This window comes from Chlamydotis macqueenii, chromosome 21 (assembly GCF_036417535.1).
Source record: "Chlamydotis macqueenii isolate bChlMac1 chromosome 21, bChlMac1.mat, whole genome shotgun sequence".
NCBI classification, from domain to species: domain Eukaryota; kingdom Metazoa; phylum Chordata; class Aves; order Otidiformes; family Otididae; genus Chlamydotis; species Chlamydotis macqueenii.
The window spans coordinates 2558757-2574549 of NC_141576.1; the positions used below are offsets into that span (position 1 = coordinate 2558757).

The following is a 15793-nucleotide window of genomic DNA, read 5'->3' on the forward strand; positions in this document are numbered from 1 at the left end:
ATGCTTTCATTTTTACCCAGAAACAGGACAGACATTTATCTATGTTAACCCCTTAATAGTGCTGTCACTGCCAGCATTACTTTCAAACAAATGATGCAGTGTCTTGCTCTTCATATTGCATTTTCTGACTCTTTTCAACCTTTTGAAGCAGCAACAACTGTTTGTTAGTGTAAATACAGTAGTCTGCATAAGTGCCCCCCAGAAAGCACTCATGAATACGGAATGGTACTTTCTCTTCTGTTGTCAAGGCCAAAGCAGACTTTTACAAGCCCCTGGGTGCTGAATAGGCAGGATTTCATTATGGGATGAAATCTCTGAGGTTATTTTGATTTGCCTTCTAATGCGTTTTATCTTCTAGTTCAACAGTTCGAATGTCTATTTTGTCGATTTATAGAAGCTCCACTTTCTGTATATCTACATTTTATTAACACTTTTACATTTAGAATGATTACATTAACACATATCCCACTCTTTCTCGCAGACACTCCACTCCGTAGAGCAGTACTCTGAACTGCTGAAAGGAATACAAATGCTTTCAGGTACAGCACAGTAAAAGTGCCTTCTGATCTGTCATATCTCCCCCGCCTCCCCACCTTGACTCTAGTACAACCCATCCAAAGTCAGCATTCAACTGACCTCAAATTTAGTTTATTTCTGTTTATTAAGGGCATCACGAAATTAGAGCTGAATAGAGCATTTACTTTAGACATTAATAAGTATAATTTTCTGATGGCTTTTAAGTATGATGATTTTAAATGAAAATAAAAGTGAAGCACACCCAAAACTACAGGATATTTAAGTTTATGCAAAACTCCAGTCATTAGACCATACTCTATATTGAAGTTTCTCCTTAAAGGCATTTGAATGGCATCTGACTTTTCTATTTCTGGCTCTGGAAACAGATTTAAGAAAATCCCACTCTTCATGATGGACGTGTTTTGTCTTGTGCTACTCCTGCAAGTGCAGTGAGAGTAGCTGAACACCTGTTCTCCCCTCTGAGTCACCCCGCTCCTGGAATGGACACAATTGCCATATGTATGCTCACAGTGCACATTTCTGACTGCCTGCAATGTTTTGAGGTTTTTGGGTTTTTTTCCCCCCTTTATTTATGCTTCTGTCTACAACATTGTGATAGTCTAGCATTTTGGCTTGGGTTTTTTTTTGAAGAAAAGATTGCTGCCACCTTTTACTTTGATCAGTCAGAACTGAGCTATGCACCTTGAAGATTTGCAGTCAAACTACAAAAAAAAAAAAATCATTGAATAAATCTTTTGAAGAAGTCAGCAGGACATGCAGCCTATGACACTCTCCCAGATGGAGAAACAACAAATCTTGTCCAATAACCCCATGTGATTACTCAGTTGGCTTCAGTGAAAGGAGTTACGTCAGGTGCACAGTTACAAACTATTACTGCTGAAATAATTAGATTAGACACTGCCATTATAATATCTGCAGCTGCTTTCTTTCTAATTACTCTAAATAACCAGCCACTGCACGCTAGAGGGACTAGGTCAATGCTTTGTTCTCTGCTTTTTAATAACTTTAATTCCAAAATAATGGATTCTTTCTCATGATTTACACTCCACAGGAACTTGCTGTGAGTGTTTCTTCAGCTGGATTTAGTCAATAACTTTGCTCTTAGCAGTAGATATTAACCCTGATAGATAATGTAATAAACTAATAGTTAGAGAAATCAGCAAGATACAAAAAGGTTAGACTCTGCTTTCACAGCAGTAGTTAATCTAGTGATTTTAAAACAAAGATTATTTCTGTTTTATGCAAGTGTAACGGATAAGAATAAGGCACTATGGCCTTTCTAAAGGGTGTAGGGCTATTGTGGTGATACTGTTCCAAGTGCTGCGCAGAGTATTTGAGACTTGCCTTGCCTATGAAAGTGCATCATCCAAGAGTTACATTCAAACTTCCCTTGCTTCTGAGGCCAGACAAGAATGAAATCAGGTGTAAATATAAAAAAAAAGCTCAGTTTTAAGCTGAAAGGAAAGGTAAAAAGGGGAATTAGGATATATCAAGGACCTGACCCAGGATCACGGAGAAAGCAACAACTTAGGAAAAGGCATTGTAAAGTCATGCTTCTGCTGTTTTTATTCCACTCTGCACTTAATCATTATATAAAACAGTAAGAATGATTCAGAAGAGAGCAGGAGAGGTTGAACTTCATTTGGGAGAAAGTGAGCATGACCAAAAACACACTTAAAAAAAAATAGTGTATTTCTGTAAAGTAGCATTTCAGCAACATCAGGAACAAACACCAAGAAAAATAAAATAGCAAGAGGAGAAGCAGAAGAAAGAAGAGAAGCCTGATCACCTACATGTATTGAAGGAGATGTAGAATTTCATTAGCTTTCTGAGTAAGGTGAAAGTTGAGTGATACTTTGCTTTAATTCAGTGTATGAATCTCAAAGTATGGTAAACAGCACCCCACGAGTACTAGTTGGATGCACTTACCTAGTTGGAGGATAAGAGTTTGTCTCTCCTGAAGGGTTTTTCTTCTGTAAAACTCAAAGATATAGGAAAGAAATCAGTATAATTATCTCCATTTTGCAGATGATGCAGTGAAATGACTTAACTAAGATTCCCCAACGAGTCAGTGGCAAGATCCTGAAGCAGAATCTGTGTTTCTCAGTCTAGGGCTAGACTGGTGAGAACTTTGTGGACCAATTATAGCTTGATGTCAGTTTGCTCTTTCCAGCACACTGTTGGCAGATAGATTTTCCATTTTAACAGAAAGTAAAGATTGAGGTGAACCTAAGCCTGATTTATGATGGGAGGATACTTTCTATTATAGCTCAGTTCAGGATCATTATTTTTTCTTCAGAGCATTTTCTTACTTCTGTGATACTGAATAAATCTTATTTTAAGTTATAAATCTGTGTTAAAATGCTTTGTCTTTCAGGGCTGGTCATGTGAAATCAAACCATGTGTCACAGATAAGTAAGGCAGGAGGAATGTGTGCACACTCCACTGTGATCAAACGCTTGTTTAATTCTTATTGCAACTCCACTACATTCAAGATCCTCATCTTCAAAGCCCAGCACAACTGTTCTCTTATCTACATCTTTTGGCTTGTTTCATCTCGCAACTCCCCGTGCTGCTTTCCATCATAGATTTCAGCCACTTGCTTTGCTTCCTTCTTTCCCTCCCTCTCTCATGTCACATTTTCTTTTGTGTCAGTCTCTATATTTGAAACAACCTCTTCCTTTCAAGGCAACAAAATCCTCCAGAAAAATTTCCCTTTTGAAGTGTCTTGTGTTGGTTTCAACTGCTTTAATCCATATCCCAATGTATTTGCTGTGGAGCTTTTAGAGATTAATTATCAAACTTACATTTGTTGTGAATACTGCATTCATTTGCTGACTTCACTGGAATTATTTACAGAACAAAGTGTTATTTGCATGAGTTTAGTGAGAGGATCTAGTCCTGAATTAAGGAGTGTGTATGAGTACCCACAAATTTCATTGTCAAATAATGGAAGGGAAGAGGCCTGACTTATTAGGTTAGCCTCTGAGTAAAAATGGCAAAAATATGCAAAGCAACTGAGTAACTTAAAGCCGTTTATAACATATTTTTACTTCACTCAGCTATTTAGGGACAGATGCAAAAAGGATATTTTCAGAGGCACACATGGTAGACTATCACTGAAAATTAACAGAACAAATTCTAAAGTCCTTCCTGAAAATGGAGTCTGAGTTCCTTCGTTATCAAGCACCTTTAAAAATTTTCCCAATACAACACAGAAAGCTTGAGCTTTCCTTGTGTTTCTGAATCACTTTTGTTTATTTTGGGGGCCTATTAAACTAATAAACATAAGTGTTTAAGTGTTTAAACTTTCATTAGCTTAGATCTGAGAAGTAATACAGTCATTATTAACAATTCAGTAGAATTTTATGTAATATATTTTATTTCATGCTGTGACTAAGAGCATTGAAATGTTTTCAATACTTTATCCAAGACAAATAAGAGCTTAAGAAAAAACTTCTACTCCCTTCTATTCCCTTTTACTTTGCTCATGAGATTTTTATGATTAAAACCTCTGACTTTACTACTACTGTTAAACTTAGACCATCCCACAGAAGGCCGGATGCAGAAAATAATTTGTGTGGAATTGAGGAATTAGTTCTTCCATTCCAAAAAGGGAAATGATCTGAGTGTGAAAAGGCAAATCTTCATTACTGATCAACCCATAAAGCGGAGAAAAATCATGGTAATATAAGGTTTAAACTTTTTCTGCAAATATGTACATATGAAAAATTGTCTCATGGTAATACAGGAAAGAAGGAGCTAGGATTATTTGGCAGAGTACAGTTATTACTGTACCAAATCAGATAGGTAATAAATTGCTGCTTTTAGTAGGAATTGATCGCAGGACTTTCTTGACTTCAGAAATGTCTCGAGCTCATTGGAAAATATCTTGAGAACAGGTAGATGGATACAGTTTCAGCAAGGGCTTCTTAGTCTGTCAGTATTGTTCAACTTGTAGCTCTTCACATGAATTTTCTTTTTTTTCTTTTTTACATTGTGTATGCAACCCAGTATATAACATTAACAGCCGCAAAGGCTGCTGGGAACACGGCTCTGGCGTATATATCAATGGTATCGGCATCAATCGGCTTAAAGAGGGACTTCAGACCGCTCTTTTTATCCAGTTTCATTACTTGCTGCTGTTTTGTCTCTCCGGTTTCTATTTCTATTGTGCCATATGATCCAGGCAGGCTTCTGGGAATTCGATGCTGCCTATTGGAAACGGCCAGTTCCTGGTTCACACCAGCTATGGAAAGGGAAAACAGAACAATTGCATTCTTCACGTTTACCTGCAAAGGAAAGAGGAGAACCTATAATAGCAATTTATAGAACAAAGGTAGTGTATCTTGTCCAAGCTAGCCATGATACGGACATGGTGAAACACCTAAGTGCTGAGTGGTATTTATCACTTGCTTTGGCAGAAGGAAAGACTGTGCTACCACATCTGAATTCTGGTTATAATTTCACATGCTCTGAATCGCCAAGGCACCATTGAGACAGCACGCTTAGGCCCTTCTGACTGAAAATAATTGACTAAGTGTAAGGAGACAGTTATCTCATTCTGTGGCCAAGGCCAATACGCAGTTCTCAGGCTCTTGTCAAAGCGGAGAGAACGTGGAGGTGTGACAGAAAATTAATATGGATCAGTTGTATCCACTACAGCTTAATGAAATGAAATAATGATAATAAAAAATAATAACCAAGGTGCCAGAGGGTTCAAAAATATGTAGACTTGGACTACAAATTGTGAACTGTCAAAAATAAAAGTTCCTTAATCAATTCAGTCTGCTTCATCACTAATATGCGAGTATGTACATGAAGAAAGCAGCAAAGCCATCTGGAGTTCCTGAAAGAAATTTAATCTACAGACTCCTTTGTTCAGTCTCACTGGGCTTCGTACCTACATAACTTATACCCATGCTAATTGTATCTGTATTTACTTTCTGCTGTTTAGGTGTAAAACTTGTAATCTCCAGTGGACAATGTTTGAGACTACAGGCCTAGTTTTTGTTTTGCTGACAGCATTTTATTATGCTGTAGCAGAGCTAAAAGATTCTTAGCAGAAGCTGCTACTAAAGAATAACTTCTGAGAAAAGGCCTTTCTTCCCCATCTCATGTAATACTGTCATAATTACGTTGTCCTGAACCAACAGGAGCAACTTAACGTTAATGTAACTTACACAAATATCAAAGGGTCTAAATATATTCTCAAAGTGTAAGACGTACAAATCTGGGTCAAGACGTGCTTTGCCTTTCTTCTTACTCATTCTGTCTTATTCTCCATTTTCTTTCCTAAATACAGCAACAAAGCACGTAAGAATACGTTGTCTCTAGTGCTAACCATGCTGCAAGGGGAAATCAGCAGTTGCATTTAGTTGCTTGTCATATTAATGTGATAAAAGAATTAACCAGGATTTTTTTTTTTTCAAAAGGGGTAGAAGAATCTACTTCTATAGAAAAAGGCCGTGATGCAGGGCGATTGCTTTTGCAAAGTTATTCACAGTATCATGCTTACTGACCTCTGCACTCCGCCTTCTCGCCTTTAGCTTGTTCTTTTGCTTTTTCATGTAGTCAGCATTGAAATGTGCAAACGCATATTCTACCAGTGCAGCGAAGACAAACACATAGCAAATCCAGAAGTAAACATCAAGTGCCTTGATGGCAGATGCTCGTGGAAGCGAAGACCGGGCGCTGACCATCAGTGTCGTCATAGTAAGAACAGTAGTTATACCTGCAGTGCATTGTGAGAAAATTTACTTCAGGTTTCATAGCATACACTACAATAAGTGTGTTTACTAATCTGAACGTGAGGAATGTTTTCACAGTAGAAACCCCCTAATAGCATGGCTTCTGATTTTTGAAACAGGGGAGGGTGTGAAAAACTGTGGATTTGTATGACTAAGACAGCTTTCAACATGTTATCCTTGTTTTTTTGTTCTAGAGCAGGACAAACAAACCAGAAGGCTTAACCCTTAAAAACTTTTGCATCTCGATGTGCAACCGTTGCTCTGGCAAACAGATCCACAAGCTCTAGGAATGTCTTTTGACACTGTCCCAGTTCCTTCAGATCAATTCTTTCATACATCTGTGTCACGTTCACTATTGCTTTTAACCATCTTTAGATGGTTATTTTCTGTTCTTTACTGAGGCAGCTGCTCTGATAGCATGACAGAAATTAAAACACGAAGGAAATCTTTTAAAGGACCTTCTTTTCTGCAAATGTAAACATAGTATTCATAAATGCACCTTCATGGAAAATGAGGATTATTAGAGAGCATAATTACAACTTCAGCATACTCTTCCCTGTTAGTTCCCCAAATTATGTTTTACCTAGTGACACTCTGGCAGGCACAGCTGACTGACTGATCCAGAAGGATACCCATGACATGGCCACTAGTAGGATAGAAGGAACGTAAGACTGAATGATGTAAACTCCTCGATTTCGCCGAAGGTGGAAGTGGAGACTGAGCCTGGGAAACTGACCTGCTGGAAAAAAAGGTAGACAAAGAAAGATTCTGACTGTGTGGATTACAGTTAAACTGATACTCAAAATAACATTTTCTGTAATGACATAGATCTGCATTTTTAAACATCTTTTGGACAAGGATCACAAAAAGCTTTTTTGAATGTTGTTCAATTAGTCTTCATAAACCCTGCACGAGCTACTGCAGTTCTCATCAGTGCTGTTAGCTAAGAATAGGTCAAATGATTTGGCTCAGGTCATATCAATGCCAGATCTGAAAATAAAATCATGACTCTTCTTGAATAACAGTATTGCTTCAAAATGTGTACTGTCTTATCATCTGCTGCAGAAAGTCCTCCAGATACTAAATTTAGATTTTTTAAAAGGCCAAGTTAATTTCAAACTCAAAAAAAGAGCTTAGAGGAGACGTGCAGCATAAATGAGAATCTGAACACATGAAAGAGGATGAAAAATCAGCAGGAAAGAAATGACTCCAATCTTTCACAAACATTGCAATAAACCCAGTGATAGGCATACACACCACTGACTTCTACTGGATAGAATTAGAATTATCTGACTGTATGCCATAAGCCTCATAACATCAGGGCTAATGGAAATTTTTCTTTATCCGAAGTTGCAAACTAGGTTGAGAGAATGTGGGCTATACCTCAAGTGTTTTTGAGGAAGTGCTGCCCGGCTACTCCATAAAGGATTTTGTTAAACATAGAGAGCTAAAGGACATACTATGCTACAGTGGCTACCTGAAGGCTCAGCAAAGGTTGGCTTTTTTTTACAAGTGGAAGCTAAAGAAAAGCCTTATCAGAAACCTGACAGATTCTTAAATTAGTTACTTAAGAAGAAAGATTTTCTATTATAGATATAGGAGGTTTCCCTATGCAGGAAAAAAATCAGATACTGTCCCTGAACTGAAGACAGATGCTGTTACCAGATTTGAAGTTCATCATTTCTGTTGTGAACTGGTAACTGGTAATTGTAAATTGAGCAAGCTGCAGCTTATCCAGCCCGTGGATCTCCTCCTGGTTTTCTGACCAGTGGTAGACGATGTCTTCTGAAGAGTAGCCATCTGCCAAAAGAAAGCTGAATAAACACAAAGTTTGAGGAAGAAACCAAGAACTTAGAGGACTCATCATGGAAGTCCTCTAATTCCTCTACTATGCTAATTTTCATTGGTCCTGCTGCCAACATGCTGCGATTCAGCCTGGATAATTCACTGTCCTGGCAACACCAGTGTTGCCAGTGTCACACAGGGGTAGCTTTCCTACAGGGAGAATAATCCGAGTTGATTCATGCTGACTAGCAATATGTGGTATGGAACAATGCATTTCAGTGTCATGAGAAATATCCAAATTTATGACTCAAAAAGCTCATTTGTGTACTCATTTAAAGTAGAGTAACTTGCTGTAGCACTCAGTCTAATCTACCTACCCCTGCACTGTGCTTGGATCTCAGAGTCACTGAAATTTCTGTTTGTGAAAGAAAATAGCTACTAAATCTAGCCTGTCCTACCAAAGACAGATCAGAGTGTAATTCTGTACTGCAAGTCTATCTCCAAGTTCACACATTGATTTTATGAGATAGGTACTCTGTACCAGTCAGGCAGTGTCAGGGAAACAGATTTCCTGTGTCAGGGATTCCCCCAGTGTCCTCAAAAAGTCTGTGTCTAGTTGGCTCTCTATCTCCCCTTGCAAGCCCTACATGGCTTTTACAAATGGACACTGCATGGAAGCGAAGGATACCACCAAACTGTTCATGAGAGTCCACACTCTTGGAAACAACTGTGAGGGCCTCCCCCAGGCTTAAAGTAGTTTAATCAGAAACAATGCCAATGCAAACTGTCCAGAGTTTTTCTGTCAGTCCTCCTCCTAACAGCTTTTGAACTTCCTCAGTATTTGCAAACCAAAATGACAAAAAGGTAAGGGTTTCAAAGATGCTGGATTCTTGAAGGTTTTGTAAGAAATGAGAGAAATGTAGAGAACAGAAAATCAGATTTGTGGATCTAGTTAGAGCACAGCGGTATAACTCAGACCCACGTCCATTCTGAGACGCACCAGCTAGCTTGACAATCACCATGTGTATCAGCCTGTTAGGACTGCAGTCTGGCATGGCTGGTGGCTGGAAGGTAACTAACTGCTAGGGAGAGGTGCAGGGCACCAGGGACATGGGAGAAGAGGGGGGGGATATGTGTCACAGGATTTATGTAACATGCAAATCCATAGGAAATTGATCTTTGCTAGTTTTGCTGTTAATGGGCTACTTGCTACTAAACCATTAATTTGTTTAAAGAAGCTTTAATTCTACACGTTTATTTTACTGAAATCAAAACCCTCTAATTCAATTATAAATTTAAGCCATCACCAAAAATCCCTGCAGAACTCTCTGGGAGAGAGAAATGATCGCTGGTTCACTGTCTGCTGCCTCTGCACTCAGTGATTACATAAGGAAAAGTGTAGATTGCTATTTTTGACAGGATAAAATGGTATTGTGGTTAATTGCCTAGAAAACAGAGTCAGTGCTAAAAAAGAAAAAGAGAAACTTGCATCAATAGGCCAGTGACTCTGCTCAGAAACTGCTATTCACAAATCTCTGGAACCCTCAGGACCTGTAGAATCCTTGATATAAAACCCAAAAAAGGCTGGATTCATTGGCATTGATTGGGTGGCCTCTGCTTGTGTCAGTGGCGAATGTCATTCCAAAGTATTAATGCTCATGGGAATTACATGCTGATCATAGATAAAATACAGGTTGGACAAAATAATAATTCATTCTCCACCCTCCTTTGTGAGTACAAATGAATTTAAGCCGACCCATGCAGTACTCTGATTGATTTCTGTGTAACAGATACAGGAATGCTTGGGCAAGCTAAACAGCTCTGTAAGGGTTAATCACAATGGCATTCAATAAAAGCAGGGAATTCTTTTTTTTTTCTGTTTTCTCATGAAGAAAAAATAGCACATCAAATTTTGCCTGTGGGCTTCTTTACTTATTCTCGCTGGATTTGATGCAAACCTCAGTAACGCTAGTGACTGTCACAATTGCACTACGTTTCACTTGAAACACAAAGTTCCAGACATTTGTCAGCAGAACTGTAGGTTGTTCATCTTCACTAAATTAAATCCTGTAGTTTTGAATTGGATCAGAGCTGACCTGGTATTGAAAAGCCCATAGTCTAATGCCCAACAGAGAATGAAGGGATTCACATTTGTACCCTGTATTTCTAAATCCTAAGGCACCCCTTAGAAAATTGACTAAAACAGAAGCATTCCAGCAACCTAAGTACCATATATGCAGGCTTTAAACGAAACACAAATTGTGTGAAACACTGTACTCAGCCCTTACAGCTCTCCAAATCCAACATGCATTCTTGCTCATCCATCGGATACTTGGAAAGGTCCATGTCACAGGCCACTGTGGAGGTAATCCTGTTCCAAGCAACGTGAACACCAGTTAGTTGCATTCAGATAGAGCCTTTTCCTCAGAACTCAAAGACTTAATGGAAAACTTTGAAAGCTTAATACTGATACAGGAAACTATTTTCAAAATCCTTATGGCTATTGGCTTTACTGAATCCGTGGGAAATCCAAAGGTTGGGGGAAATTAAAGAAAGGTTAAATGACCTGTTTAATGGGAGAGGAAGCTTGAGCTACTTCTGATGATAAAAAGGACTTTCCTGAGTCAAATCTACTTCCTTCCACTGTCCCCAAGATCACTACCAATACCTTAGAGGTGACTTTGGACTTACAATTTCAAAGGTGCCCACTCATGAATTTTTAGAACATTACTCAATTAACTTTAAATATAGTTACTGAGTTCTAGCAAGAACACTCTTCCAAAGTGAGGAAATACTACTTTCTGTGTTTGAAAGATGGGTAAGTTGAGCCTAAATCAGGCTCATAGTTCCCTTGGAAAATAGTGAGAGAGTGGAGAACAGAATCTTTGCTCTGTGTCCAGCATCTCCTTGCATGGTGACCACATAGTTATGAGATGCTTACCTCTCATTAAGGACATTCTCAAAATGACCAGTGATTATGCAGTGGAAAATATGTTAGTGTTGCCAAAGATACCCTCCTGACAGCATAATCCTTGTAAAGGCAAGGGATCTCTGATAGGACTCACCAGTAATATCTTCCATTTAAAATGAATCATTATTTCAGGAAATCATCCTAGGAAAACTGAGTGATTACTTTATAGTCTGTTCAAAAAGTTAACACATGATAGAGTGCAGTTGCACCCTTTCTCACTCACCTGATGCTGTATAAAATGACTCCATCTGGCTGAAGCCTGATAAGTTTGTTTTCCACGGTCACATCATGGAACCAGGCAGACTTGGCATTCACTATGAAAGTATCTGGCAACCAGAGCTTGTCCACAAACCGGCTGTCTAAGCCCAAAGTTTCATTGGTGTGGTTGTAAGACAGGCGGTCATCTCGCCAGCTCTGGTGCAAAAATACCGTCATGGTATATTCCTGTGACAAGAGAAATCCCAATTAAAAAGTGATGCTAAACAAACACAATGAGAATGCCTTCGGTAAAAAATCATTGTGTTAGTTTAGAAATGTACTGAAGGTTTCCTGTGCAAATAGGTATTTTTATACTCAGTTGACCGTAGAGCTACCCAAGAATTTTAATTTCTGTCATATGCTTCCACCATGGATAAACCCAAAATATCAAAAAGTCAGTGATTCAACGTCAGTGTTATCTATAATGCATTGCAAGAGTTGCATATGTCTTAATGAAGAAAATCAGTTTATTTATCTCCACAAGTACAACTTTTGGTTTTGAAGGTTTTTTAAAGCAAAAATAAAAAATCAGGTGAAGTTATGCATCTGTAATGAAGGGAAAGGATGGAAGGAAAGTCAAAGCTTTGGTTTTAAAGTTAAACCTATTGTGTTTCAGAAATGCAGTTAATTCATGCCTATGCTTGCTAATGTGACTTGTTGTAATCCACTGCTTTATTGAAAGGTCTTTACACAAAAAAAAAAGAGGAGCATCTCACAACCATTCTGTTAGCTTCTTTTTGGAAGTGTCTGTGGTGAAAAGGAATTTGAACCGAAGTTGGAGTTAATGCTTAAAATTAGGCTCTCTGTTAGTAAGTGCTGCACAGATCCAACCTTGCTAACTGTAGTAAGAAATCTCTGTAACTTATACATGGCTAGATTCTTGGGCAATGTCTGCCAGAAGAGACTCTGCCTGTGTCTTAAAATACAATGTTTGTTCTTTGCAGTATCTTATTGTGGCAATTCCTCCCCTCAAAACATGTTGGGGATCAACTGTCTCTCTATTTAGTTCGTTTTCTACACTTTCTGTCATTGCAGTACATACATTCACATAAACTCAGCAGGTTTAAGCGATAACGTACCATGTTCACTTCTGAGATGTGGTCAATGCTGGCCACTTCAATTGCAAGAGCAACATTGACAGGAGGACCTGAGAAAAACATGTTTGAATGCGGTGATTTACGTCATCATAGTGCTCACAAAAATATAGATTACCCAAGACAGTTAATTCTTTCATACTGACTGAATTCATAAAAGTGTTTTCCATGATAAAGTACACTTTCCAAGTAAAATCTACCTTAGAGCGAGAGATTTAAATCTTTTACAGACTGTGTCCTCAATTTCCAACAGATCACCTCGCTTCAGTGATAAAGGCCATGAGATACAATCACAACTACTGAAAATTATGGAATCCCTTCTGGAAACTACATCGTCTAGTTTCAGGCAGCATGACTTCAAGCAAATGCAGAAATTATCGCAACTTAATGTAATGCAAAATTCCTTCAACTTAGAAATCAATGATTTAAGAACTGTATCAGCAAGAGTGTGTTGCTAATTCTGTTGTACAGTCTGTCTTTTTTCAAGATCAAGCAAATTGTTGATTGTTATTATTTCCATCATCCAGAACCCTTTAATCATGTAGAGGATGAAGTTCACGTAAACATCAGAGGGTAGAAGGATTGTAAGAAACAAAAGAGACATTATTCTTAAAGTCTCACCTCCAATCCCAGGCCTGAAATTCCGTGCATACCCTTTCATTAGATCATCCAGGTTGGGTAACCAGGATATTTCGATGTTGGAACCTATGTAATCTCCGATGTCATTCATCGCTCTAATTAAAGAGAATAAATGTCTTTTAAAACTTTGCCATGTTTACAAACAGAAAAATATCAGAAAATAGAAGACATTAACTTATTCTACACCAGAGACCACCTACAGTATAACCAGCTATATTGGTAATTTAGTGGAAAAATACTGTATATAGATAGGAAAACCATTTCAGATGTTTCTGTTTAAATCAAAACGTATTTCAGGCAAGACTATGGCCTCCTTCTGAAATACAAGCACATTGAAGGTTTTTTCTTTTCCAAAAAGAAAGTAGGAAAAAAAATAGAAATTAAAGAAAACATGAGGGAAACCAAGATTCTTTGTATACTGCATTAAATGCATCTAGAAACCTGGAGAGGGGCCCATGGTTCTGCAGTGTGAGGAGCTGCCGATAGTGATGAGCCTGAAGGATCTGACCATTGTCCTGGAACCTGAGGTGTGCTCCATCATCCTAGAAATGCAGAGGCAAAAGCCCTGACTACGGTCCTGGATTTGGGGCCATTCTTCTCCATGTCTTGAGGGGTACGTGAGGTATCCATAGCACTGAAATATCTCTGTCCCGTTCCACACCACAGATGCTCTAGAGTTTTGGGCACATGGGGATGGTTCCATCATGCTGGGAGGGCCCCAGCTCACCTGCCTCTGCTGTTTTGCACTTGCCAGCATCAGGCAGCGTGGGTGTCTGGCCATCTGTCCTCAGGTCAGGAGTGTGGGATGCCATAATGCACGCATCCTTTTGTAATCACTCTTGGACCTGCGTGAGCCACCAAACAGGCAGTAGGTTTTGGTTGGGAGGTAGTGTGTTGCTGTCAGATTTGTGCAGCAGCCTCCCAGGAATAAGGCTCCATCTCTCAGGTGCCAGGCATATGCTTCTTTCCCATCCAGTGCTGCTCCTTGAAGACGTTACATTAGCACAGTTTTTTGTTGCCATTGTTCACCACCTGGCAGATGCCAGCCCCACAACCCTAATGGTCCAAGGAGTGATGTGGATATTCCATCATCTCTTACGAACAAAGGCAAGCTTATATTGTCTTCATTAACTGTTTAAACCAAGCTGGCAGACTCCATTTGAAGCCGATCTGTGCCTGTTCACGCAATTCCTTGTGCCAGCACCGTGATTGACGTGACAGCCACAGACAAATGAAGGGCTGTGACAACGTCTACCACAACTATGTGCAAAGAGAAAATTTGCCAGTGGTTGGAGAGGGGCTGTATCTGAATGCACGTACTATACCAAAACTGTCTGAGCACTGTTTTAGCATCTTCCGCTGCGCCCAGCAATAAATATGGCATTTCAGAGATATAGACCACTAGTAACAGAAGAGAAAGTCGTTAAACATCGATGAAAGGCTGCAGAGTAAAGCACCATAAATGTATTCTGCCGTGGTACTTACATAACTTTCTTAGAGCGTTCATGCGACATTGACCCACATAAAGCACATGGGTATTTTCTCCAAAATACGCCAGTCTGAGCACATTCAGCTCAGCACATGCAGTCACTGCTAGCACAGTAGCAGAGTGTCCTGCAATAACCAACTCTTCTTCTCACAGGGGACTGATAGAAAAATCTTTGATTGCCCTGGTCATAAAATTCATGCCCTACATGTATGAAGCCAATTATATAAGGAAGGAGTTCCAGGATTGCAAAGTATAGATGTAAGTTCTGAGCAGCAGAGACACTGAAAACTTGCATTAACAGAGTTGTCAAAGCTTAAGTGACCTTAAAGCACAGGGACGCTGCTCCAAAGTGAAACTTTGTTAGTTCACGGCAAAACGTTAAAATTGGGGATATATATTAAATTGCATTTATAACATTTCCTTGCCATAAGCACACTGCTGTATGTCATCTCAAATGACTATCTCAGATATTTCTCAAGGTCCTATATCTCTTCTGAGTAAGGATCTTGGAAGACTCAGAGCCATATTTTCAGCTACATAAATTGGAATAATGTAATTGATTTAGACATGGGCTTTGAAGCTTTATAACATATGTTGTCAGAGGTTTTTTTTTCCTTCTTTATTGAGTCTCATCAACTATATAAACACTTCTTTCTATCAGACTGCTGTTTCCTATGTGCTGGTCTTTCAATCATCCAACTGTCAGTATTTACTTAAATTAAATTATAGTTTCATAATACTTGGCAAGATCTAGATGCTAAGGTCTGGCTTTCTTCTGCAATACCATCAAACATTGCTGCTCAGAAATTCTTTCATTTCTTTTCTTTTACATTCACTGCCCTATTTCTGGAAATACTAAGGCTAACAGTTAATACAGAAAACAAATATTTTTTTTTAATTAAGGCCTTGGCAGATTAGAGAATACAAGACTATGTTGAAAGTATTTTGTTTAAAAATGTTCTTATTTGTAGCTGGTAAGTCTCAGCCATAGATATGGAATGGTATTCCTAATCAGTAAAATATCTCTGCTCCTTTTATAGGTAAAGAATGATACTTTAAGTCTTTTTGTCATTAAAGTAAATAACTAGAATATGCTTGAATGAATATATCTGCCTAAAGTCTATTTCCCTTCTCAGTAGAAGATGGTGCTTTTCAACTCCTATTGCTAAAACTGCAGCCAAGTTCTGTAAAGTGCTTCGAAAACAGCACTCCAGTCAAAAAGTGACTGAGCTGTAGCAACCCATCTTGCGCGACTGATCTGCGAGGATGG

General features: G+C 38.8%; 1 protein-coding gene across 3 annotated transcripts in view; it reads right to left on the reverse strand.

Annotated features, from left to right (window-relative positions):
• Positions 1–3896: 3896 nt before the first annotated feature.
• Positions 3897–15793, reverse strand: part of GABRD (gamma-aminobutyric acid type A receptor subunit delta) — a 107315-nt gene continuing 95418 nt past the window's right edge. For 2 of the 3 annotated variants that reach the window (XM_086764517.1, XM_086764515.1), the window contains 8 exons: positions 13017–13129; positions 12381–12448; positions 11267–11487; positions 10361–10443; positions 7950–8087; positions 6871–7026; positions 6060–6271; positions 3897–4829 (listed from right to left, as the gene is read on the reverse strand). In XM_086764517.1, the coding sequence (XP_086620643.1) occupies positions 4530–4829; positions 6060–6271; positions 6871–7026; positions 7950–8087; positions 10361–10443; positions 11267–11487; positions 12381–12448; positions 13017–13129 (1291 nt within the window). In that variant the 3' untranslated portion in view covers positions 3897–4529. The remainder of the gene's footprint in view (positions 4830–6059; positions 6272–6870; positions 7027–7949; positions 8088–10360; positions 10444–11266; positions 11488–12380; positions 12449–13016; positions 13130–15793) is intronic. The other variant, XM_086764516.1, reaches the window with a different exon arrangement.